Genomic DNA, 24,843 nt, shown 5'->3' with positions numbered 1-24,843 from the left:
TGTCGATAAACATTTATTTACAAAAGGAAAAGAACGACAAAGAATAATCGGACGAGCGAGTACAAAACGTGTGCTAATATGATAAAATACATTATCATACACAACATAGATCTCATGAAGGTGTTAAATATTAAACTGTTTGTAGACTTTTGGAATCGGAAGAGTCTGAGTCGAGGAAGCAGGCAGCCAGTGTGGGATTGCTTTACGTTACGTGGGGGTTATTGCATTTCACCTGTGTTTAAGGCAAGGATGAGACACGAAGGAGACGGGAACACGCCACGCACGAGCAACAACACGGGTCTCGTCGTCACAGGACACACGATCACGTCAACAGCACTGACAAAAGGAGGAATAGTCTTCGTTAAGGAAATAGTTATGTGACAATCGGTACAAACGGCGTTGGTCCACGCGGGTTCCGCCGCGTGTGCGTGCGGGTGTGTTGCATTGTGAAGCGGCCCCCGCGGCCGTCCGGGCCCCACGCCGTGTGCAGGGCGACCCGACCCGACCCGACCCGACCCGACGGCGCGGGGTCTTTGGCGCCTGATGTGCTGTACTGGGTGTGGTGTGGGTCCGGAGTCGCAGCGCGCTCCCTCTGTCGCGTGGTCCCGGCGCCGGGCCCGTACAAGTCAGAACGGGTCAGTACGGGTACTGCTTCTGCTTCTTCCCGGCGAAGCAGGACAGCCAGGTGCAGAGCAGCATGGCGCCGGCGGCCCCCGCCCCCGTGCAGTAGTAGGCCCATCCGATCTGACAGGAACCTGAGGACGAGGGACACAAGAGGCACACGTCAGGATTAATGCAACGCCAAACAAAGGGAATCACTACTGTGTCTCTATTATTGATGGCAGAATCACTTCCTCCATCTCCATAATATTATAATAATCATCTTCACACTTTTATTCTAGTCGGACAGACACACATTTCCACCCTGAACCTCTGCATCTCCACAGTAAACGAGGGGGGGGGGGGGGGGGGGGGGGATCATTACGAGGCGGGAGAACGAGGAGGCGTCTCATTAACAAGTCATATCAGCGTCTCTCGCTGCGGGGAAAATGAAAAGGCTCCGTCTTCCGCCGCGCCTCGTTTCCTCCGCGCGTCAGATCCTCCGCGGTCGAGCTGCTCGCGCGGCGCGAGCGCTTCTCGTCCGGAGTCCTCGTGTCTGCGTCGTTTTCTCCAACGCACCTGCGAGCCGCGTGACGTCCCCGCGTGATAAGCCGCGTAATCTGCGGCGTGGAGGTTCAAAGACCCGGCGCTGGCAACGCGTCGCCCCCCGCGGAATCGGGCGTTCACGCTGGAGAACATCACACGAGCGCCGCGCAGAAACAGCGACGTTCCGACGGGTCTGTTTGCGCTGATGCAAACACACTATAACTGTAATTTACACGCACAAAGACCCCGTTCAGAATCACAACAACGTCACCTCCCACTCAGCATCGAGGATCTGGCACCGGGTTCCTTCGGCCTGTTCTCGCCTCCTCGGGTTCCCACGGCCCCTCCCTCACCTGTCTCCCCCTCTTACTCACTCCACCTCCGAGTTCCACGCCTCGAGGCCGTTCTCGTCTTCATTACAGCCACTCCACTGAACCTGCCGCCTGTTTATCTGCGCGTCGCCCGCGTCCCCGTCTCCAACTGTGACACATAATTACTCCAACACAGACGAACGTCTCAGTGTTTAAGATGATACGGCTGAGAATTTAAATCAGTCGGGATTAGATCCACTCTCATTAAAGGACATGGTTTAGAGTGAAACGCCGCTAGAACCGTCACTTTCATCGGCCCACACAGACAGCGCTGCTCCGCAGCATCTACACAACACACAGTTGGCTCCGGCTTCAAGAGTGAGTTTCCTCTTCTTCATGACTTTCAAATGCAGGTGAATGTCTGTCGGATTCATAATAACTGAACAACGGATGGTGACGATGAAGCTGTAATATCTGATAACAGACTAGACATGAACAAAGTGGGATCTGAATAATTACTATTTAGTGGCAGGACGTCAGTTCAAATATCAAATGAGTCAAATGTGTGACGGTCTTCACATCATATTTGTAAATGTTTAACTTAAAAATGTATAATTCTATCAATAGATCCCAGATTATATTAAATCAAGCACAACATGGCCATTAATGCATGAAGGATAAAGTAAAAAAAACGTATTAAAAGTGTCAGAACCGGCCTGATGTGATGGATAATGACGCCAATTGAAGAGAAGCAGATCTAAGTGTCCCCCGAGTTATTGGCTCAACTTGCGACATTTAATTAAAAACGTCTGCAGACCTCACGCGCTTCTCCCTTCACTGCTCTGGTATTTGGTCACAATATTAATTTAGGTCTCCACTATTGAAGGGGAATGAAGTCAAAGCCAGTCGATGGGCGTGAGGAAGTCCTCCACGCGGCGTCGGCTCAATGCAGAGCTCAAACTCAGCTGGGCACACATTCATAGCTATGAAGCGCTTGAGAAAGTGACAGCAGCAGGAGATCGTGTTGACTTTTTATCAAACATCTTAACCACCAGGGGATCGAGCCTCCTTTGCTGCGTGACAGTGTCTGCTTGGTTTTATAAGGCGGCCACATAAAAAAGCCCAGAGTTTCTAACTTTTGATAGATCTATTTGTTCTGGGCCCAGAGCGCTGAGCACGAGTCAGTGCTGCAGCGTTGGTGTGCGGTTCAGGCGCACGATGGATCCTCCGGGACGACGTCTCACCCAGCTGAAACTGGTCGGAGCTGTTGTTGCAGGTCTGCTGCACCTCCTCGCTGTCCCATCCCAGCGGGTAGAGAGCGCAGCCGGAACCGATGAGCAGGCCTGGGGAGCAGAGGGAGAGGAGCGGAGTCAGTGGCATCGCACATGGCTGAAGGCTGACAGGGCACCGCTGGTGAGCAAGGACGCCTTATCGGCGTCAAGGTGTTGGTTCAGCTCCTACGGTTTCTGTGCATTTTCATAATTTAGCTCCTTTTCATTAACATCAAAGACAAATGGAAATCCCAGTTTTTCCCCAGTGTTGCATCTAGATATTCGACAAGGTGAAATTATCCCGTGTTGATTCTCTCCCATTCTTTGCTTAATATTTTAATTAAAATGACCTGAAAAGACAATGAGACGCTGCCCTTCGATGGCGTGACGCGAGCGAGCGAACCTCCTTTCTACTGCACTTTATCAAGCGTCGCCAGCCGTCGCGGACAGGGAGGCGGTTCTGACCCGTTCCAGCAGAGCCTCACCCAAACAAACGGCGACGGTCCGTGACTAGAACGCCTCAACGCGGTTTTATGGCAACAAACCGGAGCAGCGCTCTGTCTGCACACAAACAATGCACATATGCAAATAAGTTGGCAATTTCTCGCCGAGGCAACAGCGAAAAATGCAAAAGGCAATAATTACTGTAAAACTGAAAAATCCTTGAGGGACTGCTGTGATTAAAGAGACTTATGACTACGCTTAAAACTGCACACAGATGAGCGCTAACGCTAGTCAAGGCCATTACATTAAGGATTAATATGCTCAATATTCGCCTGCAGCCAGGTCTTTACGAGTGACTCCCCGGATACAGAGGCCCGACTCTTGAAACTAACCCTTGGGCGCCTGGTAGGAGGCACTGCCATTACGTTAGCTTACCCCCCCCCCACCATCAGTCCTAGGATGCGACATGGAGAACGCTGCCTTCCAACTGGATCGCCCAGGACTCACATCCAGTACAGACAACAAGCTGGGTTCAATCCACGTGCTAACACAGATGGGCTGGACCAACTGGCTGAGGAGCGTGTGAGGCGGAGTGGGGAAAGCGACGAAGACATCTGTGTTTTCCCCAGCTGCAGCCAGGAGGACGGCGAATGTCATCGGCTCCGTTCTGGGAGCAAACAGACCGGCTGATGATGGCACCTGTGGTGGAAAATCGATGGGGCGAGAGTCCAGCATGCTGATGAGAAGAAAGGGGCCCGGCCCCGGGATCAGAGGGGATACAGGGATTTTCATATGTAACGACTTGAGCGCTGCGTCGTCGCGCCGGTAATAGAACTTCAGACGGGTTTTGGCTGCAGAGTTGAAATTAAATAGCACGTTCAAATCCCTGCATAAGCAGCGCGGGGAACATGAAAGGCCCTAAACTACAAGGTACAAACACATATTTAGGAGAGTGAGCAAAAACAATCCCAGTTATATAATGCTATCAAACATGTTTAGATTCAAATTTGTAACAGTAAAGACAGTATAGCACAGCAGCACCATAATGTATTCATGATTAATATTTAACAGAATCAGAAATTCCCTTTCAAGTGTTGTATAATGCAGAAGGATACAGCAGCGTGTAATCAAATCGAATTTCCTTGCAGCAAAGGAGAAGTAGAAGGCGACACTTGGCTTTGTTTCCCGAAGGAAAAACTTAATATTTTCACACCAGGAAAATCAGGAGGAACAGGGATTCTCATCACACTCTGATTAACACATTTGTTGAGACGTCAAGGCTGTAAAGAGCTGCAGCTCTGGAGGAGGAAGGAGGAGAAGCGCGTGCATAGTTTCCACACCAGGTCAGATGAGGATGACGACGCTGACGACCGAAGGCTGCAGGCGCCAAACAAAGACAAAGACGCAAACACGTCGCTCACTTCCAACGTTCTCCCTCTGGCTTTTAGTTCCATGATATTTATTTATTTTCTCTCCAGGTTCTTTCTCCCTAATTCCCCCAAATCCCATCCTCCACACTCATTATGTGGGTTACTGAGAAGCAGAGGTAGAGCTGAGACAGATTACCCAGACTGGAAAAAACCCAGCGTTTACGAGCGGCTGCTGCGACGCGTGGACACGTGAGAGGAAACGACCTCGGGCTGTGAATCTCGGAGCAGACAGACACTTCCTGTCCTCCTGATTTCCAAAGCCGACGCTGATGCGCCCCAATCTGGGGCTTTGCGACGGTGCCGTGCGGTTGTGAACCTCCAGGACGAGATGCATTCAGACTAAAAGTCTGCAGATAAAACAATAACTTTAGGAATAGGTGCAACCGTCACAATAACTACTAACTAGCTCCTCTCAGGCCTGGTTTAAAGACGCCCTCTGACGTCAGGAGAGGTCCGAGTGCTGCTCCATCAAAACCGGCCGGCGTTTGTTTGTTTACTCTGCAGCTTTTCTCCTGGTCAACAACCAGTGTTTGTGAACCCTTAGCCCGCTTTGTCGCGTTGCAGTTGCTATGGCAGCCTGCTGATGTAATGGTCCTGGAGGTGAGAAGGCAGAAACAGGGAAGGGGAAAGGGTCAGAGAGAGTGCGCGAAATAGAGAATATAAGAGGCCAGATAACTTCTTCACAGATCGAATTTCAATTGATCTCCATGAAGCCATTACCAGGACAGGACTGTCTCAGGCCTAATGGCTCCTCTGAAAGCCTATTCTACCAACCGGGGAAGAGTTCTGTTCTAAGGCCCCAACCGAACACAATCAGCCCCCGTATCAGTGTTCCGTCCATGAGATCCGCTCTAATACAGTGATCTCTCTTCTGCATTTCCTTGCCTCAGATTTCATCATCGTCGCGGAGCTCACTTTGAAATCGCATTTTCGGTGCCTTCAAAAACACAGAGAACGGCTTTATCCTCTCACGACTGTGCTATTGTTCCCCATCCTTTTTCTGTCGGCGCTCTTTACCTGAAAGAGAAACTGCCCCCTTTTCATATCCGCCACATTCTCTGATTTGGGGAGCGCTGAAGCCTTTTGTCAAGCCTTCCTGCTCTCTGTCAAGAACCAGAGAATTTCTTTAGCCTCCTTCATGCCCCAAAACAATACTATTCAAGGTTATCGTTGAAAGGCCAAAGAGGACAGGGAGAAAAGGCTGCCGCTAAGCTGGAGAGAACTCCGTTGACTGGGGAATTGGAGAGGGGATGTGCCTGAATGGGCCGGCTTAATGTAAGACATTCCCTTTTAGGCTCGGAGGATCATAATCCGAAATAGGAAGGAAAATGTGAGGGCGACAGCACCTGGGAAGGCAGGCGTGTGCACCGGGCTCTGCACGTCCTTCGCTCTGGTTTTAAAAGTCCAGAGGGGTTTGAATGATTCCAGGGCGGTTTCACATATTAGGACCATTTTATAGAAACATGCCAGTTTAAAGAGGAAAGACAGAACAGGCCAGCACGGAGATCAATGAAAAGCCTGATTATTCCAGAGGAACGCACTAAACAAGTGGCAAAAAGGGGAATGAGGTCACGACAAGGGCGCGTTAACGGGGGCCCTGACAGCTCCACCTAACAAAGCACCAGCCAAGAGCCGAACACAGTAACAAGGAGGAAAACAGCTTCACCAGCCTGGTGAAGGAACACATTAGGAACAGAAATAAACACAAAGTGCACCCTACACAACCTAAGAGAGCACGCAGTGGAAATACCGACAGGAAGTACGATATTTAGCTGTGTATAAACGTCCGTCACTTTTAAGCGTCCCCTAGAAACACAACGTTTTGAATCTTCCTTATTTGTACATTTAGAGATTCAGTTTCCAAATTTTTAACTTAGTTTTAATATTATTGTTATAACCTGCTGCTATCATGGTTCTCATGTAGCATTTCCGTTGCACTCGTCCTGGATTTGGCTGCGTTTTGTGTTTGTGTTTTGTGTTGGCTCTGTTGGACCTTGTTACGAAATTGGTGAATTCTCTTAACCTGAATGAACGCCACCACCGCAGTCGTTGCCTTTTTAAAGAGAAGCTGTCAAAAAGCAGCGAGTTCAACACATTTCAGTTTCATTGTTTCAAGCGACACTGTGAACACGTGAGTGTGTGTGTTTACTTTGCTGAGCTCTAATCTGCGGCAGTGACAGGTTCCCAGTGTGGCTTCAGCCCGAACGGTCCATGCGACTAATCTGTCAACACACGGGCCCTGGATGTTCAGGCATGTTTTCTCTGCCGCTGGAAACGCGGCGCGCGGCAACGCGGGCGCCTTTGACGTTTCCACTCTCCGTCATTCAACCCGGATCAATAGCGTCGTCTTCAGAGTCTCACTCCTGGGTGAGCGTTTTGGCGAAGGCGGCGCGCGAGGCTGCAGATGATGGGGATGCAGCGAGAGGGGATTTGAAGCCACGGTGTGAAGTGCATGTGATGTGCGACGTGCACAGCGGCGCATACAAATGGCGGCTGCAGCGCGGTGATGCTCAGCCCACAGACACTCATTCCACTCCTATTAGCGTTTAAACTCTCTCTTAAACTGTTTTCATTTTCCTGCACAATGGAACAACAAAAATCACTAACGGGAGCCGAACAGCTGCAACTCCCGCTTGTCCCTAAACTTTATGGGCTTTAATATTGAATATCAAACAGCCCAGACTGACCAGGCCACTGAGATCAGAGCCCTGTGACTAACGTGGGGCTCAGCGCGAGTGCGACTGCCTCCTCCGTGACCAATCCCTCCCTCTTCCCTCTGGTATGAGCTTCTGGCAGCAGCGAGAAAAGGTCAGGCTCTCATAGACGCCTCTCTATCCCATCAGCCATCACACCACTTACTGTTGCATCGCTTCTTTTTCTATAGCTTGAAAATCCGTTTGTTTCTTCACCTGCTGTTTCAGTTGGTCGTCGCCTCATTCATCTATTACTAACGACCGGCGCCTGTTGGCACGTGGCCCTTTCACAGCGGGGTTCCTTATTTCCGCGTCCACTTCGTCACCGGCTGCAAACAGCAGCCTGCGACTATTGATCTGCTTCCGCACTTGTGCCACAGGCGTTCTGTCAGGAGCCGCTCTTATCTAATCACAGCGTTCATTTGTCACCGTTTCCCCAACTACGTTCGGTAATTAATGCACACACCAATTACAAGAGCAAATTAGCTGGCGGTGCATTGAGCAGTGGGCTGTTTTAGGTGGAGGCAAACGGCGTCGGGGGTTCCGGCTCAGGAGCTCAGCGAGGAACGTGGGAACGCGGGAACGTGGGAACGTGGACGTGGACAGAATGAGCGTCTCACACAAGGACGCAGAGATTTCTGTGTCCCAGCGTTTCCAGCGACAGCCCACGCCTCCCCGTGACCCCGAGCCCTCTGATCTCACACTGAAGCGGGGACATTCCCACCCCCTCCCTCCGCTCAGTCAGGAGGCAGAAAAACACCAAAGGAATTCAGCGGCGTCCGAGAGAAATTCCTCCGGCTTCTGTAAAAACGCTGGGCGCGTTTTAACTTTCTCCTGTAAACGTGGTCGCGCTGGTGCTAAAGCCTGAGCCGGAATCCTGGAATCTGAGGCGCGGAGAACAATGGGAGCAGTGAGAGAGCCTCCCATGTCAGAGGCACCTGATTGCTGCAGCGCTGCTCTGGCGTTCATTTGCTGCCTCAGGTTTTTTTCCTCCGACGTCAAAGGGAAGATTAGCTTTTGCAATATCTGGCAATATTTTAATGACTTTCTGTATTATCTTTGTGCAGCTCACTGGCAGGGTGGCGACAATAAGCTACTTTACTCGCTCCTGACACAAATTGAGTCACAGCGAACTTGCAGCTGATTCTAAGCCTCAGTAACTCCAGTTTATTTAACTAGAGTTCCAGCGGTTTAAAGTGGCGGACACATGCGGGAAGAGGACGTGCACGTGTTGTAGAATCTACTTCACCACCAGCGCGCCAGTCTGGAATTTCAATTTAAGGAGCGACGGCTGCTGCAGCCTTCAGAGAGGCAAGTCGAGTGAAGTGGGAGACAACAAAGCCAAAGGCTATGGAAATCCTCCTCGGGGTGGGATCCACTTTAGAAGGTCCTACAAGTGTAGCTGCTCTAACTGGGTCATGTCTGATGTGTTGAGCAGCCGCCTCCTCCCACCGACAGGGAGTCATGACCGCAGACCAGCGCGTCCAGCGGCCGGCGTCACCTACAGCGAGAGCCTCCACAACCTGCGCTAAACAGGCGAACGCGGGCGATCAAAGGCGCCGCCGCCTCCATATTCATGTTAACAGCATCCAAATGTGCAATGAATGTTTCAGGACGCTCCGCGCTCGCATGCTGCCAGACATCAAAAATGCCTCTGTGACAGTACTGGGGCTTGTCATGCGAGCGACTCCGCGGCAGAAAAAAAAAAAAAAAAACGAAGAGGCGCTTTTAAAAAGACAATGCGCCGCTTGAGGGAGAGATGGGACCACTATATTGGCCCCAGGGATCGAGTCTCACCCAACTCCCAAAGAGCAAACATTCGCCGGCGCATTTCTTTGTGTGGCTGTGACGTAGAAGCCATTCAAGCGAGAGTGGAGGTCTCAGTATGAGAGGAGGCCCGGGCCGAGGCCCCGGAAGGGTCGCGCTAAGACCCGCAACGCTGGGAGGTGACCCTGAAAAGGTTTTCCTCACACCTCACAACGATCAGACGGCGCTCGTCTCTCAGCGCGGGCTGCTATCGTGACACCAGAGAGCCCTCGGGGGAGAGGAGAACAGTGGAAGCGGGAACACATTATGTAACATGTCGAGTAATCTGCGAGCGATACAATGGGGTAATACAAAAGAGAGGCCGAGACGCGGCCGCGCAGGACGCGCTCCTGACATTCTGTGCGATATTGAATTGGTATTGTGATCCCACATAATCATATAATACCTGGTTTATCCTGTTCGCTCAAGGATGAAAAGCTATTTCTGCCCCGACGATTCCAGCGGCTGAAGCCAAACATGTCGAGGAAGCCGACCGATTCCATTTCATGCGACGATTTGCCGTTATCTTGGCTTTTTTATGCGGCTGCGCCATCTCTGACGCGCTGAAGTTAAGCGCACGGCGGTAAAGTGATGCGGATTATATTGAGATAAATGTTGGTAATGACACGGCAGCCTGCCGGTTGAGCTGCGCTTCTTAACAACGCTGCAGGGACTCGTTTAAAGTGATGGGTAATAAATTAAGATCTTGAATAAACTGCAGCTTCTCGCACCTGATTGTGAGGAAAAGAGACACGGCGGTGACACTTGTTTACCTCGCGATGACAAAACGCTGCGAGAATATTTGCGCGTCTTGGCCGGAGCGCCGGATAAATGAGTCGACTTGTTTTTACAGGCACGTTCATTAAATCAGCCTGATAAACAGCATTTTGTCATTTAGGACCTGCAGGCGAAATAAATCAAAAGCACTTATGTTGAAGAAATAAGCTGGATGAGTTTAAAACTGGTGCTCACTGGGTGGGGCGAGAGAGTAATTACACAAAACACCCGGGATTATCTGAAATAAATCCTTTATTTACTTTATTTTACTCTGGTTTTCATTTAGGAGAATGTGAAAAATATTGAACAATGGAGCGTCTATTTAGCTTGAGATGATTCCAGTAAAATGCAAACTAAAACCCAAAAGTTTTATTACATTTCAGACTTAACACCTCCCACAAACACATGGCTTCAATCACGCTGCAGGCGCTTGTGTCATAAGAGTCAGCGGGTCGCATGAATCCACCGATTATAGGAGGCGGAGCGAGGACGAATGAAAATCGATAGATCCCCGAGCGCTCGCCAGAGTGCCTCTCGCTGAGATGTTTCAAAGTGAAAAAAGAAGACGTGGGAACAATGCTCTTAATGCACCAGTGGCTTCCTGCAGCAGAGTGCTTCCCCGCCCTCAGGTCCCACGGGGCGAATAACAACGCATCAATTAGTTCCTTATCTCTGGTTTCATCGCCAGACAATTAGGTTCAACACTTGATTCAATTAGCAAAGGAAAGCAAAGAAACACGCAAATAAAATCACAGATATTAAACAGAGATTCACTTTAAATTGTTCCCGCAGAAATAATTGAAATGTAGTTACTGCTTCTCTCGGCTTCTGCAACAAACAAACAAACGCAGACGTGGTTTGTTGTGGTGATTAACACCCAGAATCGGAACTTCGCTAAGACGCAGCAGTTAATATGTTGAAACTACGGCCACGGGCTCGCTCCTACAAATCAGCAGAGTTTCCTGGCAAAACAGCGCTTTCTGGAGCTCGATCAGTATTCCTCAACATGAGCGGCTCTCTTCAGAGGATTACAGCCAGAGATAAAACCCGGGTCTGCGGCGCCGACGGTGAACTAATGAAACTGTGAAACTTCACAGCCACGGTAGCGCGGCCGCCCCCCGTGAGGCCCAGGCATCCCTGTGATGTCACCGGTCCACAAAGGCCCCCATTCACGGCCAACGCGGCCCGTCCACAATGAGCAGCGCCTGTTCCCGAGTGAAGCGTCCCAGATCGTAGGTCGCCGCGTGTGCCAGTTCCCCGGCCGACTCTTCATTTTCCCATCTTCATCACCGTGACCCTCTTACAGGCGCCCGGCGGTGACTGAGTGGCTGCCGAGCGCGGCCCACTCCGCGTTTCGGAGCCAGTCGGGCTGATTGATTGAGCTGTGAAAAGTCTGTCCGTGGGGCTAACGGGACCCGGATGAAATATCAGGAGAGGGTTGAGTGTTGATTAATGTCAGTGGATATAACCTGTGTCCGCTGCTGCTGGATCATTTATATAAAAGACGCGTGGGCGGCCAAATATAAACTGAAACAGAACTGTCACAAGTCTATAATGAGACAAACAAGAGTTCAGGCCGGACCCAAAGGCAGAGCTCAACAGCAACAAACCCGGTTTTAGTTTGAGGAATGTGATGATGGCAGGGAAACGAACTCCGCAGCATATTTATAGAGGACCTTGTCGGTGTGGAGCCCTGCCCTACCCCCTGGTCTTTGGCTGCCTGATTAGTATTCAGTGAATTCATTAAGACACAATCGCTGATGTCTGGGAACATGGGAACGCTTGATGGAGCAGAGGTGGAGTTCAGCCCACTGGGTGGAGAAAAGAGGCCCATCCCCCCAACCTGAAGGTCACCGCGTCCTCACTCTGATCTAATGCTCTCACGGCGGCTGCTCAGAGTTAAAACCTTTATTTAAACATGCAGCGAGCTAAAAGTCCTCACTGGCTGAAAAAAAAACCCTGAGTTGGACTTTTGGCTTGATTGTCCCCAAAGGCCGCTCCCACCATCCATCACCCAGGAGGATGTGCTGCTGTGCTGCGTTATAATACAGTGTTTCTCCTTGTAAGCTATAAAAAAATATAAACACGATCAGACTTTGCAGCCTGCAAACCATCCATCCTTCAAACGTTGCCCCCCCCCCCACCTCTTGAAAATCAATGCCGAGATGAATGAACAGCAGAAGCCGGGGGGACGCGGAGTGGAAACCTCTTCCGGGGGCTCGCGTGGTCCATACGTTATAGGGAGGCGAGCTGTGGTCGCATCCTGGCAAAGCGGTGATGAATCATTGCTTTGGGGGCAGCACTTACACACTTTACCGGTTTAATAAAAAGCACCAGAAAAACGGCAGGAGAGCTTCACGATAATAAATCACGGGCGAGTTTAAAGTGTAACGCGCAGCGGTCGCGCCGCACAAATCCACCCCGACGTCGCCTCCACTTCCTGCTGCCAATCCACTTTATTTACAGGCCGCTAGATGCTTTTCGTTGCCTTTACTTCCACAAATTAGTTCAAATTATGGGAGAATTATCAAACGGATAAAAAAAACTTAATTTTGCAAGTTATGTTTTGCTTGAAGTGGTCTCCTGGTGGCGGAGGAAGGATCTCGAGCAGGAGTGGAACCTAATTGCACTGGAGCACATCCTCCAGAGGAATCTGTGCTATATCCTGCAGCTCCTTTCTGTTTTCCTCAGCCAGAATGACAAAGAGAAGCTTTGATCACGCGTCCTATCTCGCAACCGAGAGGAGAGCAAAACAGAGTCAGGGCATGCGATTAGGATTTTCCACACAGGGGAACGCGGCGCGGAGGAAAATGAGGTGAACAGTCACGAAATAAAGAGCCGAGAACCTCCAGCAGCCGCAGCAGCCTTGACGAGGGAGTGGAGTACGCTGCTGAAGCAAGGAGCGCACGCACCCAAAGCGCTGAAGCTTTTCTGACACGCGGCGCGGCCTCTGCATCGTCACCGCAAGGTGGGAATTAAGTCGCCAGAGACTCGCGACGCCAGAGACGGATCCTCCGTCAGGAACAGCGCTGACCTCGGGCCGCGAGGGGCGCGGCCGCGCATTCATTCATAAATCCAAACTTCTTTGTCCAACGCATAATTGGAAACTCCGCGTTGGGTTCTTGTTCCGGCGCCAGAGCTGAAACAGGGCGTTCTGTTCAAAAGACAGCGCTCGGTTCTGGTTTTGTGTGCGGTAGAAGAGACGCTGCGGCGTGACGGCGCAGGCGAGTCAATAAACACACGCGGGCGGCGCAGCTTCATTCAGTCGGGAGCCAGGGCTTCAAAGTTCAGCCGGCGGGTTGAGAGAGAACACAAAGGAACACAAGGGGAGTCGGCGCCGGCGGAAAAATGCATTTGGAGATGGAGACGGGCCGATACGGAGGCAACAAGCGCAGCAATAAACACTGGACATGTGCAATCAGCATCAGGTCAGAGGGAGGAAAAAGCCATTTGTGCTCCTCGAAAAGTCTCAGGGGTGTTAATTCTAAGTCTTTTAGGGTTAATGTTAGAATTTTCCCAAATGTCTGTTTTGACACAATGAGCTAAAAGTGGAGGTTAAGCCTTAACTAATAAGTACAGAAGCATGAGATGAATGCAGGAGGAAGTCGGAAGAAGGAATAGCGGCAGATGAGACAACGCTGCGGCGGAAAGCGAGTCTGAGGAACCGGCACATGTTGCAAAGGCTTAAGGTGCCCATTACTGCTGAGAGCAGCAGCGCTGGGATCAGTGGAACCCAGAGGGCGCAGATGGCTCCAAAATCCTCACAGTGGCTCTGAAAAGGTCACAGAGAATCCGGGGACCCCCCCTCACCCCCACCCACCCACTCCTAAAGCAGCCTGCACACGGGTCCGGCTCACCGTTAGCGTCCCTCTGAACGCTTCACAGACGCCCCTTTGAAACGTATCACAAGTGCCTTTGAAATGTCGTGCGGCGCCGGACCCGACTCGCGGTGTCATCGTGGGAATAGGGCAAAGGCGGAATTCAATGGGGAAAGGACTTCTTCTTAGTGGGTGTAATAGAAGTGGAAGGCAGATAAGCTGTGGTGGAGGTGGCTTTTAAGCCGTCACGTCGGCACCGTTGCCGTGTCTGTTCACTTCCTGCCGCCTCCTCCGGCGCTGGCACCTCCACCGGCGCCATATGGCCGGGCCGACGAGGCAGGCGGCGCTCCACACGCGCTTCGACCTGCAGCCGATGGCGGAACGCGCCCCATAACGCGGCACAGCTGTCGCCCGAGCGGCGCCGTCTCCGGTGCTGCCTGCAAAGTCAACACGGGCCAGCTGTGCTGCGGGAGCGCTCCGAGCCGGGGACGGCGCCCCGTGTTTACATGCGTTTTCACGGCTTTGGATCATATGTGCAGAGCAACACAGGGGCGGGATTCCATCCAGAACCATGTAGATTCTGTGGATAAGCGCTCCGCAGGTCCTCCCGGCGCCGCCGCCGAGCCCCAGGTCGCCTCCCCTCCGCTCTGCACATTCTGAACACATCCGGAGGAAATGGGCCGGGCCTGACAGCTGGCAGAGCAATCATGTTATTATGGGAAGACGTGGAGGCGATGACTCTACCTAAACCAGGTGATGGAGGTGAGAGATTTCTGGCTCGAAGCGGCATCACTCGTTTCTGACCACTTCATACGACCTTTAATGAGAACATTGACAGTTGTGAGAACTGTGTTTTTTTTTTAACCTATTGGAAAAACCAAGTCAGCGCTGCACAGGTGCAGGAAGGGTTCACATTATTTCATCAGCAGAAGCCTCTCAGCTGAAACTGGTTAAAGATGTTGCCAGACCACTATGAGCAAAGTGAGTTCTGTGGGACGGCCGCGCTTCCGACCGTTTTACTCCAGAACCCATCAATTACCAGATGCAGCGCGGCAGCGCTCGTCGGCGCGGTTCCTCACCAGTTCAAACTGGGACTGGCTGGAGAAAAACCAACATCCGGCGCCACAGCTCACGCTTCGGCCATCTTTGTTGTCCCTTTAGAAGTAACTTCTGCCTCTGAGCCGAAGACGCCACTTGAAGCGATTTCGCCCGTTCATCCTCAGAGTCTCATGCCGGTCGTGGGGAAACACACTGGATGCATTATGCAGTAAGAGATGCCAGCGTCGAGGCAGCAGGAGTGACAGAGAGTCAGCAGCGACCCGGCCTGACATCTGTGACTGATTACAAGTTGTAATGCGCCGGTGATAAATGTGAGAACACGAGGCGGTGATGAATTTAATACTGCTCCCAGAGGAACAGAGACCTTCCATTACGCGTCTTATTACTGTCTCCTCCTCCTGATGGCTTAATTGATCCTCGCAGGCCAACAAAGCACACGCTCCTCCACCCAGCTCCAGAAAACGACACCGGGAGGAGGGAGGACCGAGCATCAGCCGGAGCAGCTTCTAACCCGTTTGGCCACTTGCTCTGCGTTTAATTATGCGCTGTGAGGCGGCGAGTCAGCTGGAATTAGGAGCGAATGCAGCTTTTCAAACGCATTAGTTCGTTAGCGCTGCCTTCAACTTGTTTTCCCTCAGCCGGGAAGACGTGGAGATGGAGGCGCTGGTCTGACTGGCATGTCCCGCTGCCAGGGCTGCTCCTGCAGCGCGCATGCTAAAGCCAGCGCCTCCATGGACGGATGCAGAGCAGAAATGCAAAGCATGGAGGAGCGGCGGCGTTCTCGCCGCAGAGGTTGACCACGGCCTATGCTGCCGCTTATTATTCCCCGTGTGTGCCTGTTTCCATTGTATTTATAGCAGGGGGAGCTTGATTTAGATCTGCTCCATCTGGTGAATTACTGAAGGGACGGGTGCCACATCTTCCGCTGCCCCCCCCCCCCGCTTGCTAGCCTTTATTTAAAGAAGATGGTAACTAAGATAGTAGGGCGTCACTCTCTCTCTCTCTCTTTCCATTTTTCCCCCTGACACCAGCTGCTGCTGCACAGTTTATGATGCTGGCTGGGAGGCACAGGGAGAAGAGGGTGTCTGGAGCCTCCCACTTTCCCTGGTGGTATGCGATGCAAAAATTCCACGGGTGGCCTCCAGAGCCCCCCCCCCAGCCCGTCTCAACCTTCAGGAGAGAGGGAGTTGGAGGCAACAGACCTGAGGCACAGAGGAGGGGGAGGCTGATTAAAAAGCATCGTCGCCCTTTAACCTCTGGTTATAAACATGCGGCGTTTCCATCTCCGAACGGAGCGGACGGAGGCGGCGGCTGCTGCTTTCGTGTCACGTACACGCAAAGCAGGATCACAGAGCTGCAGCGAGATGACGTCCTCATGTAATGAAGCCTCCGAATGCTGATTTAGTGGCACCGGACAACAAGAAAAAGAAAGGAAATGAAATTGATATTCCTGAACATTTCACAAGAACAGACACGGGCCCATCTCAGCTGTAATTATATTTCAGTAGGGATCATAATGCCTCTTAATGGGGAGGAAAGTCATTGCAATGCACAGCTGATGATATGATCGTCTACCCGTGGCTGACACTCAATTCAAACCTTTAAATGCCCTTATTTCATTACCCTCTAATCTATTCTTTACTCAATGCACTGGTGCAGAGAGAAGTGGGGGAGATGGAGGATCGGACGGTTAAAGATGAGCTGCCGCCTCAAACGCTTCGTTTCTTGGCTTATTTTTCTCATGAAAAATAAAAAAGATCTGGTGATGAATCAGCATCTGGTCAAAGCCGTTTGTCCCCGAGGCCGTGTTCCATTTGTTGAGGCCGTATTTGAGGCTGCGTCATTCGCTTTACCACCGTTGTAGGACTTTCGCCGCGTACTTGCCAGAATAAACAAGTCGCCACCAGAGCGGCCATCTGTCGGCGGCAGTTTGGTGGCGCTTCTGTGCAGCGTGTGCGGGACATCCGCAAGGCTGGGCTCAGTTCGACTCCAGCCGACGCACGGCTTCATTTCAGCTGCAGAAGGCGACGCGTTGGTAAAGTTTTAAAACTCGGCCCCGGCCAGACTGACAAACACAAGCAAACAATCACGGGGGGAGAATCCGTGCCTCCCCGAACTCATACTGGGGACAAACACGCTGCTGGTGGAGCGTCTTTGGCCGCGCAGGCACCGCGAGCGTGCGTCTGCATATCCGCCACGCTGATGGCTCAGTTTCCAATCTGGCAACGAGACAACAAAATCATTTTCACAACTAGGGGAAAACAATAAATGTTGTTTCCGCAGACAATATGAAACACAACAGGGTCCAAAAGAGAACACGCGGAACTGCAGCTCAGTGAGTGAAATCGCCTCCGCTGCCATTTGCTCACCGACGCCTCGGCCTCTGACGAGGCCGGAGGCTCCCCGCGGGGGGAGAGGGGCGTCTTCGCTGATTTTCACGGGGGGACGAGACAGGCCCCCGCTCCGGCGCCCACCTGGTGACCAGATGAAGGCTCCGCGGGTCTGTGGCCACTCGCTCTGCATATGCAAGCGCACACGGACAGGCGTGACGCCGGCCCCGGCCCGGAGCCTGTCTTCAAGACGGATGAGGCAGCGGTGCGGAGCCCGGGGCCCCTGGGCGTCCTGCAGGGACCTCACTGTTGGGCTGGTAGATTAGGTCTGGATCACAGTTGACATGTCAAGCAGAAAGCAGTGGAGCGGTGGAAAGAGAGGGTGGAGCGGAAAAGTGGAGGCCACTTCAGACTTCAATAAATTAATATAAAACACAGATTTATCATTGGTATTAGTTAAAGAAATCAAGCAAAAAAAGCTTTTTAGTTTGCTAATAAGTGAATAAAAACATTTTTTCGGCTGTTTCATTGTCACCGGGAAAAAAAAAAACACATTAGCAGCCACTCAAGCGACAGCAGCCCATTTCCCCCATGTTCACCTCAGCCCCGCTTCCATTACTGCTTCCTTGAAGATATATGGTGAGCTATACACATGAATCACGGCTCCGCTCGGCGCCGCGCGCTGCCCTTGGTGAGGTGTTACTTCTCAGACTCAAGGTCTCCCAACGAGGTAATTATCACGGAAGCCCCAAGGTACGGGAGGACGTTAGAGGACGATACGTTAGCGGAGCCAGCGGAGAGTCGCCTAATTGCCAGACGCCGTGCCATTTTGTGGGTTTTAAAAGGTCAGTGGCGGAGTTTTAAAAGCGCAGATCTGGAGTGACTGCGCTTCAGGAGAGGATGCAGATGGCTTCTCCCGGATCAATACGATCTGAAGACTCCACTGCTACTGATCCTGGTGCCAGCTGGTCTCTGGGCCTGTGTCCCCCACTGGCTCCCACGCGCCTCCACTGTAGCTGCCGGGGGGGGGGGGTGCGAGCTGCCTCCCAGCGAACAGATCTGCACTTTGATCATGACTACAGGTCGCTGTGGCTCAGGGCAGGTGTCTCCCCGACTCAGGGGCTCCCTGCTGAGAGCCCATCAATAAGCACTGGGAAGGAGGAGTGTTTGAAGACGCTGCCTTGACGACAACACACCTCTAAGGCTCCGACAGGCTGCCTTCGCTTTGACTTGTTGTTGTTTCTTGTCATCCTAAAAACAGGATGTCTGTGGAACCTCAGGGCAGCGCTAGCTACTGTAGCATACTTATTCTTCTATAAAAGGAGCCAACTCTTGACCGAAGGACTTTCCAGCCAGCTCCTCATTTGTACATTGCTTTCACTGAACCTCACCGCTTGTCGTGGGGCTTCTGTGCCGTGGACAGTACTTGTAAAGCACCTGTGTGTTTATTTTAAGTTTGTGTAGCATGTCAACGTGAATGCCGTCGGGGGAAATCAACTGCTCAGTGCTGAGCTCGTTTTCAGTCTTTCACTGTTATCGTCTGCGGAGAACGAAGAACAACTGACCAGTCACAACACACTCCTTCGTCTTTAGCATTCGCTTTGCTTTGGACTGAGAGCGTGAAGAAGAGTGTGAGATTCACACAAACACACGAAAACCGCAAACCCTCGGGAACAAAGTCCTTCAAAACAACAGGCCGTCCAATTTGCCTTCAAACCTGACATTTCACTTGACACAGTTTGTCCCAGGTTTCCCAAATATTTCATTCCTTCTCCATTAAGTCCAGCATTTACAGGCCGACTCCACACAAACAGATGATGTTGTTGCAGCTAATGTCGCTTGTCATTATAGCTCAGGTAGCGTCGTTACGGCCGTGCCTGCAGATGAACAGCTAAAGACGTCTCGGTGCATTCATTCATTGTTGGTGCTCTGACAAAAGCCCATCGCGGGGAAGACAAAGTCAGCTGCGCAGCATCTGTCTGATTGCCATTAAGAGACGCTCTCGCTCTGCAGTCTGTAGGAATCCTGCTGGCGTCTAGGACGCGTCTGGAGACTTTCTCCTCCCGTCTCCGTGGTCTCAGACAGGTAGCTGCATTCGTCCTGGAAGCCGAGCGATCGCCGGCCGTCAGGTGCAGAGATAATACTGGAGCTGTGGCCACTGAATGACAGATGTCACCCTCGCCTATCTCTATAATAGCCACCTCCGCCGGCTCACAGCGGCAGAGTTAGTGAGTTATAGAGGTTGGAAAAAGCAACTCTGGGAAACATTTCATTTCTGGGCCGGTCGTCGACGGGAGAATGAAATCGGTGGCATCACATCACAGATCAGATGTCGGGCAGGCAATCGAAATAACAACCTGCGCTTTGTCCACTCTGATGTGTGACTGACAGCCTCAACCATGTTATCAGCAGGCTCGAGTGGCCGTGACTTCCATTATCTCTCCCGTTGCACACGATGGGCCATTTGGCGCCCGTCGCGAGCGAGGCCGAGAGCTTCGCGGGCGTGTGCGCGTGTGCGTGAGCGTGCGCGGCGCGAGGCTATCTGCCCGAGTCACACGCCGAAGCACATCGCAGTCAGGTTGAAATACGCTGAGCAGAGCGGCTCCGGAGGACTTCGCCTCCTGATCCAGAGGCTCACGCCGAGATCCAGGAGGAATAATACAAAAGCAAAAAAAAAAAACAGCCGAGCAGCCACGTTCTGACAAACAATCTCCCTCCATTCGCATAATCTCGCCCTAAAATAATCACATCAAATGATTGCGCGCCTTCGCAAATGTGCTTTCGATTCGAAGAGTAACTCAGACACGCTCCTAATAGCGGCTTGAATTCCTGGGCTCACGCGCTGAGGCAGAGGAGGACGCGCCCGAGGGGGATGCCGGGAAGCAGCGCCGTTAACAGGACCGTCATGATAGCGGCGCGTGCGTCCGCTAACGACCGGGCCGTGTCCGGCGGCGCAGGAGATAAGTAGATGTGAGCGATGCGAGGCAGCGGAGGGGGGCGCTCGGCTCCCAGGGGTCCACGCAGCCACGCTGTAATTACAAACCCTCCGTTCTGCTCCGCCGTCGCAGGTGACACCCTCGTCTTCGGCTGTCGCCTCTAAAAGCTTTCTGCTTCTCCTTCGATTTGCCCGTGTAATTGTGTTTATGTACAGAGTCATGAGGTTGATGTGTTTCATAGAAAAATCTATATATTCTTCTGAACAGCGTAGGTCCCAGAAAAAAAAGCATTATTTCATCCAATTCCGGCTTTTGAATGGCTTTTCATTACTTTGTCTTGAAGGATTTATTTAAAATCAAAGCGACAAGACAGAGAACATAAAAAATGCCGGCCAGAGTTCGCATTATCTTGGAGCTATTTACTGCAGATTGGTGTTTCTATTAGACTGGCATGTCTATAAAGCCTCTAAATAACTAATATTTAATCCCTTCGATTCATCCACAGCATCTCCTGCTGGAGACATCGGCTCATGAGCCAAAGCAGCGGCTGGAACCAGACTGTAGAACGGGCTGTAACAGTAACTAAAGCCAGGTGGCTGTTGCTATGGGGACCCAGGGCCAGACCCTGGACCAGGAAATGGAGAACGACACCAGGGGGTTTAGTCTGGTCCGGGCCCAGAATTTGAGCAGAGCAAAGTCGCTCTGCCGGATCAAAGAGCGCTTTTGTTCCCGGGCTCCAAGGACGCGCCGCATTCACTTTCCATTGGAGTTTTCTGTTTCAAGACAAAGGAACGCAAACATGAATGAAGCGCTGAGATAGAACATATACGGCCTTGTTTGGAGCCGGGTCTCTGGGAGACGCAGCTCCCTTCGTGCATTCCAGAGACCTTGTGTTTTACTTGTGACTGGAAATACACCCAGCCGCTCCGTCTCCTGGTGTCGTCCCATCACGAGGCCTCTTGTTCCTGAGAACCTCGTCTCCGGTCTATATAGGGTAAACGTCTGACTTCGGGCTCTTTCTAATTTGGTTTGGGTCTCGCTGTCGCTGCCGCTGAACCGCTCCCCGTTCAGGTTCAGGGCGGCTGCGCTCCATGTGTGGATCCAACCCAGCGGACCGCAGGCTGCTTCCAGGGTCTGGGCATTCCTCAGAAGGCTGACCTCCCCTCCTCTCCCCTCCGCTCCACAGGCCCCTGCTACAGTGGAAACCAGATCCTATAATGGGAAGGAGCCCACCCAACTGCTGCCGCCCAGCTGGACTCAAAGCCTGGGAAGCAAAGAAAGACTGCAATCGCAGCCGAGTCGCGTCCCACCTAAACGCTGAACCGACCCAGAGCCACAAAATGGATGTTCTGTTCAGAGTCTTATAAACAGAGACAGACGCTTCCCTCCTGAGACGCGAGCGTTGTGGTTTCATAATAATGACATTTGGCTTATTACTGAGCCAAGGTGCCTTTGATGCCGTTTCCTGCGAGGCTCCTAAAGAACCCATCTATTAAAAGGAAGGCTTGTTTGCACCTATGGCTTCACACAAACACACATTGCTATAACGTCGACGCTGGAAGCTGCCAAATTAACGGTTCGGGGCTGTGATGACAGAGAAGCTCAGACGCACACTGTGGATCACACGCAGATGAATTCGGGCCAAATTACAGGAGCTCCTAAAATAAACACACAAGAAGCGACAAATTCACACCTCCGAGCGTGTCCCGTTCACACACGCGGTGACGAACAGGGCGTGGGCGTGTGTGACGGACACAGGTGAGCGTCCTCCTCCCACGCTTCAGGCAGCTGCTCTTCACGCCCTCCACCCGTCCTCGCTGTGGAGGGGACGGCTCTCGTGTTGGACGGGCCCAGTCCGGGAGGGGCGTGGGGGGGGGGGGGGGGGGTAGGTGGCGCTGATCCTCCTGGAGACGCTCGCTCTGCTCCAGCCGCCTCCAACCGCCGCCTCGCTTTCCCACGCGAGGTGCAGGCGATAGTCGGGGCCGTCCAGTCCAATTAATTGAGTCGTTTGCGAGTCGAAGCGGTGAAAAGGCCAGAAAAGCCTGGGTCGACCCCGTAACAGGCCGCTCACGGACGACGGACGTTTGCTGTACATGTGGTTTGAGGGCAAAGACGGGCCGTTGTGAATTCCTTTCCTTAAAATAGCCTCAGTTATTCTACACTCCTGTTTCTCTCAGATACGTCTCACGCATCCAGCTCATGTGTTTCCCTGTCGACCTACGACAAGGCAGCACAAAAGGAGTATTGACCCCGCAATCCGCCTCACTAGAAAGAAGGGGCTATAATTAACTGTAGTGTTAAAGGCACAGCGCCTCCGAGACTGTAAAGCAGGGTATGAATACTGAGCAAACTATTCTATCCCACAAGGCTCAGACCCAATTCATTCAATCCATACTTTTTCATTTATTCAGCCGACTCACGGCGCCTGGAGTCCCTCAGGTCAGACGTAAGCTTTCCGTCTTCTTCATCCCTAATTAGACGTAACATGTGGTGAAGTTTAGGAAAACAGGCATTTTCCCCACCGCCCTCTTGTTCCCCCTGTTCTCACTGTGTTTATCAGCGGCGCCAACAGCGGCGTGACGGGCCTTTCCTCATCCCACCTGTGAGTAAAGCGCCGCTCACTGTAAGGACGGGCCCCGAACACGCTGTCACCGCTGACGCACACAAGCCTGAGCACTGATTCACCCGCGTTCGCTGCCTCCAGTGTCACGGCAAAAAGTAACACAACAGCTGGTTTCCCGTCTGCCGTGTCTGCGTCTGCTGAGGCAAAGGACGCGATGATCCGACGGTTCCGTCTCCGCTGGAGCTGAAGCGCCGCTCTGACTTCGGCGAAAGTCCGCGTTAAATATGACAGAAACTATTTGAGAGTTTGTTCAAGACAAACATTCGTTATATGATGAAAACGTATAATCAAATGCTCTGAGCAGGACCAAAGTGACGCCCAGGACCCGTTTATAGACGCGTGTTCTGGAGCAGTTCTACTTCCTGTGACAAAAACAAGCCGACATGCAGCCAGCGGCCACTACGCAGAGACAACAATGACTTAGCAGCGGAACAGACTGAAATAACGCTTCTGTCTGTCCTTTGGTTCCCCAGACTTCCTGTTCAACAGAACCCAATCCCTGTTGATGCCGGGCTTTCCGCCTCGTTTCTGTCTCGCTGCTATTTTTTAATCTGCTCTCTCTTTCTGGCTGAACCCAGATCTGCTCTTTGGGTCACCGAGTTCTGCCTGGATTGTTTTTTTCCTGTTTGCTGTAGACGGCGATGTTAACAGCCGGTGTGAGGAGGAGGAGGAGGAGGATGGAGAAGGACAGACTGAAGCAGAACTAGGGGAAAGGTAAAAGTCTGAAACGGAGCATCAAAGACGGGAGCAGTGAGTCAGGCTGATGCAGACCAGACTAGGGCTGCGTTCAGTGGTCTCTTATAGTTGGGGAAGTCCAAGGAACTACACAGTGTGTAAAACCAAGCTTCCAGGCTGAATGAGTGCATCACAGCGTTGCATGAGCGGCCTCCACTCTGGGCGATCGATCAAACCAGAGACGTCCACTTACGATACAGCATCTGTGGCCGGAAATGTAAGTAATAAAGAGTCCGACAGCTTCCCAAAGGCCCCAACGGAAGGAGGCAGTGGAAATGATGGCTTTCTTCTTCTTCCTTCAAGTTCTATGCGATGGGAGGAAAACTCTAAGAAGAGTAACACATTTACCCGTCCTCCTGGAAAACGTCCCGTGATCCGACACCATTAAACAATGCCCGGCTCGTCCGCCCAAACACTTCCTCGTTTGGAGGCGGCTCCGTTTTTTGTTGTACCTCTTGAAAACGAGTGCTGGTGGTGAGAGGGGAGTGGAAGCACACACTCTGGGACTGGAGGGAGTCCAGCTGGCAGGCGCTCGCAAAGCCGACACAAGGACAAAGCTCCTGGCTGTGCTGGTATGGCTCTCAAACAGGACAACACGCTCCGGTGCCAAAAAGCCCCTGGCAACGCCGCGGAAGCCATAATGACAGCCCATCTGTAATTTATTTACAAGTCTTTAAATTTAGCACTCGCGCTCGTGCCCTTCAAGCTGCACGGCTGCACCAGACGAGCGTAGGGAATTTGAGTTTGTCTGGCCGAGCAACACGAGACCGGGATGCTGTACGACATGTGGGTCACAGGTCGCCTGTGGGACGACAACAGGGCGACTCAACATGAAGGCGGAGCTGGTCCTCACTTCATGTTTGCTCATTTAATTCTAAATGTCACCGTGAACAAAATGAACGGGCAAACGAGATGCCAGCACAAAATGGAGACGCTTTCCCCAAACGGCAACGCCGACGATTACTTCATTTTCGGAGCAGCCGCAGCATCAGCAGAAGAAGCTGCAGGAAGTGTTCGAGTCCGTCTGCGCACACTGAAGCCCAACGCGCTCGCATCTGCTTGTTCTGATTCTGAACGATGAATGCAGGTAAACGATGGAGGTTCCACGATTTAACTACCTAAGGAACAGTTGCCGGTTCAATTCCCTGGACCAGGACGATTAAGTCTGGTTGGTTGGGCAAGGAAATAGGGCAGCGCTGCCCTCCCTCATCGCCACCTGAGTAGTGCCCTTGAGCAAGGACCTTGATGTCACCGCTAACTCCTGAGCAGGTGACGTCACAACAATTCTGCAGAGGAGAGACGGTCTGTGTGAAAGCGCCCTGAGTAAACACACTGTCCAATAGGGAACGCTCCGATTCAATGAAGTACTGATTAAATGCATCTAAGCAGTCATCGATGCTTTTAATCTGTCCTGCAGTGATAGCATTGGATTTTCCTTCAAAATCTGTGAGGAGTTCTCAGTAC

At 52.0% G+C, this 24,843-nt stretch overlaps 1 protein-coding gene across 2 annotated transcripts in view; it reads right to left on the bottom strand.

Annotated features, from left to right (window-relative positions):
• LOC114868117 (LHFPL tetraspan subfamily member 6 protein) overlaps positions 1-24,843 on the bottom strand; it is a 29,435-nt gene continuing 4,592 nt past the window's right edge. The window contains exons 3-4 of one of the 2 annotated variants that reach the window (XM_029171496.3): positions 2,702-2,800; positions 1-755 (exon numbers count right to left, since the gene is read on the bottom strand). In XM_029171496.3, coding sequence (XP_029027329.1) covers positions 637-755; positions 2,702-2,800 — 218 coding nt within the window. In that variant the 3' untranslated portion in view covers positions 1-636. The remainder of the gene's footprint in view (positions 756-2,701; positions 2,801-24,843) is intronic. The other variant, XM_055514043.1, reaches the window with a different exon arrangement.

This window comes from Betta splendens, chromosome 13, assembly GCF_900634795.4.
Source record: "Betta splendens chromosome 13, fBetSpl5.4, whole genome shotgun sequence".
Taxonomy (NCBI): domain Eukaryota; kingdom Metazoa; phylum Chordata; class Actinopteri; order Anabantiformes; family Osphronemidae; genus Betta; species Betta splendens.
The sequence above is the reverse complement of the archived record's forward strand: the minus strand, read 5'-3'. Positions and strand labels throughout refer to the sequence as shown.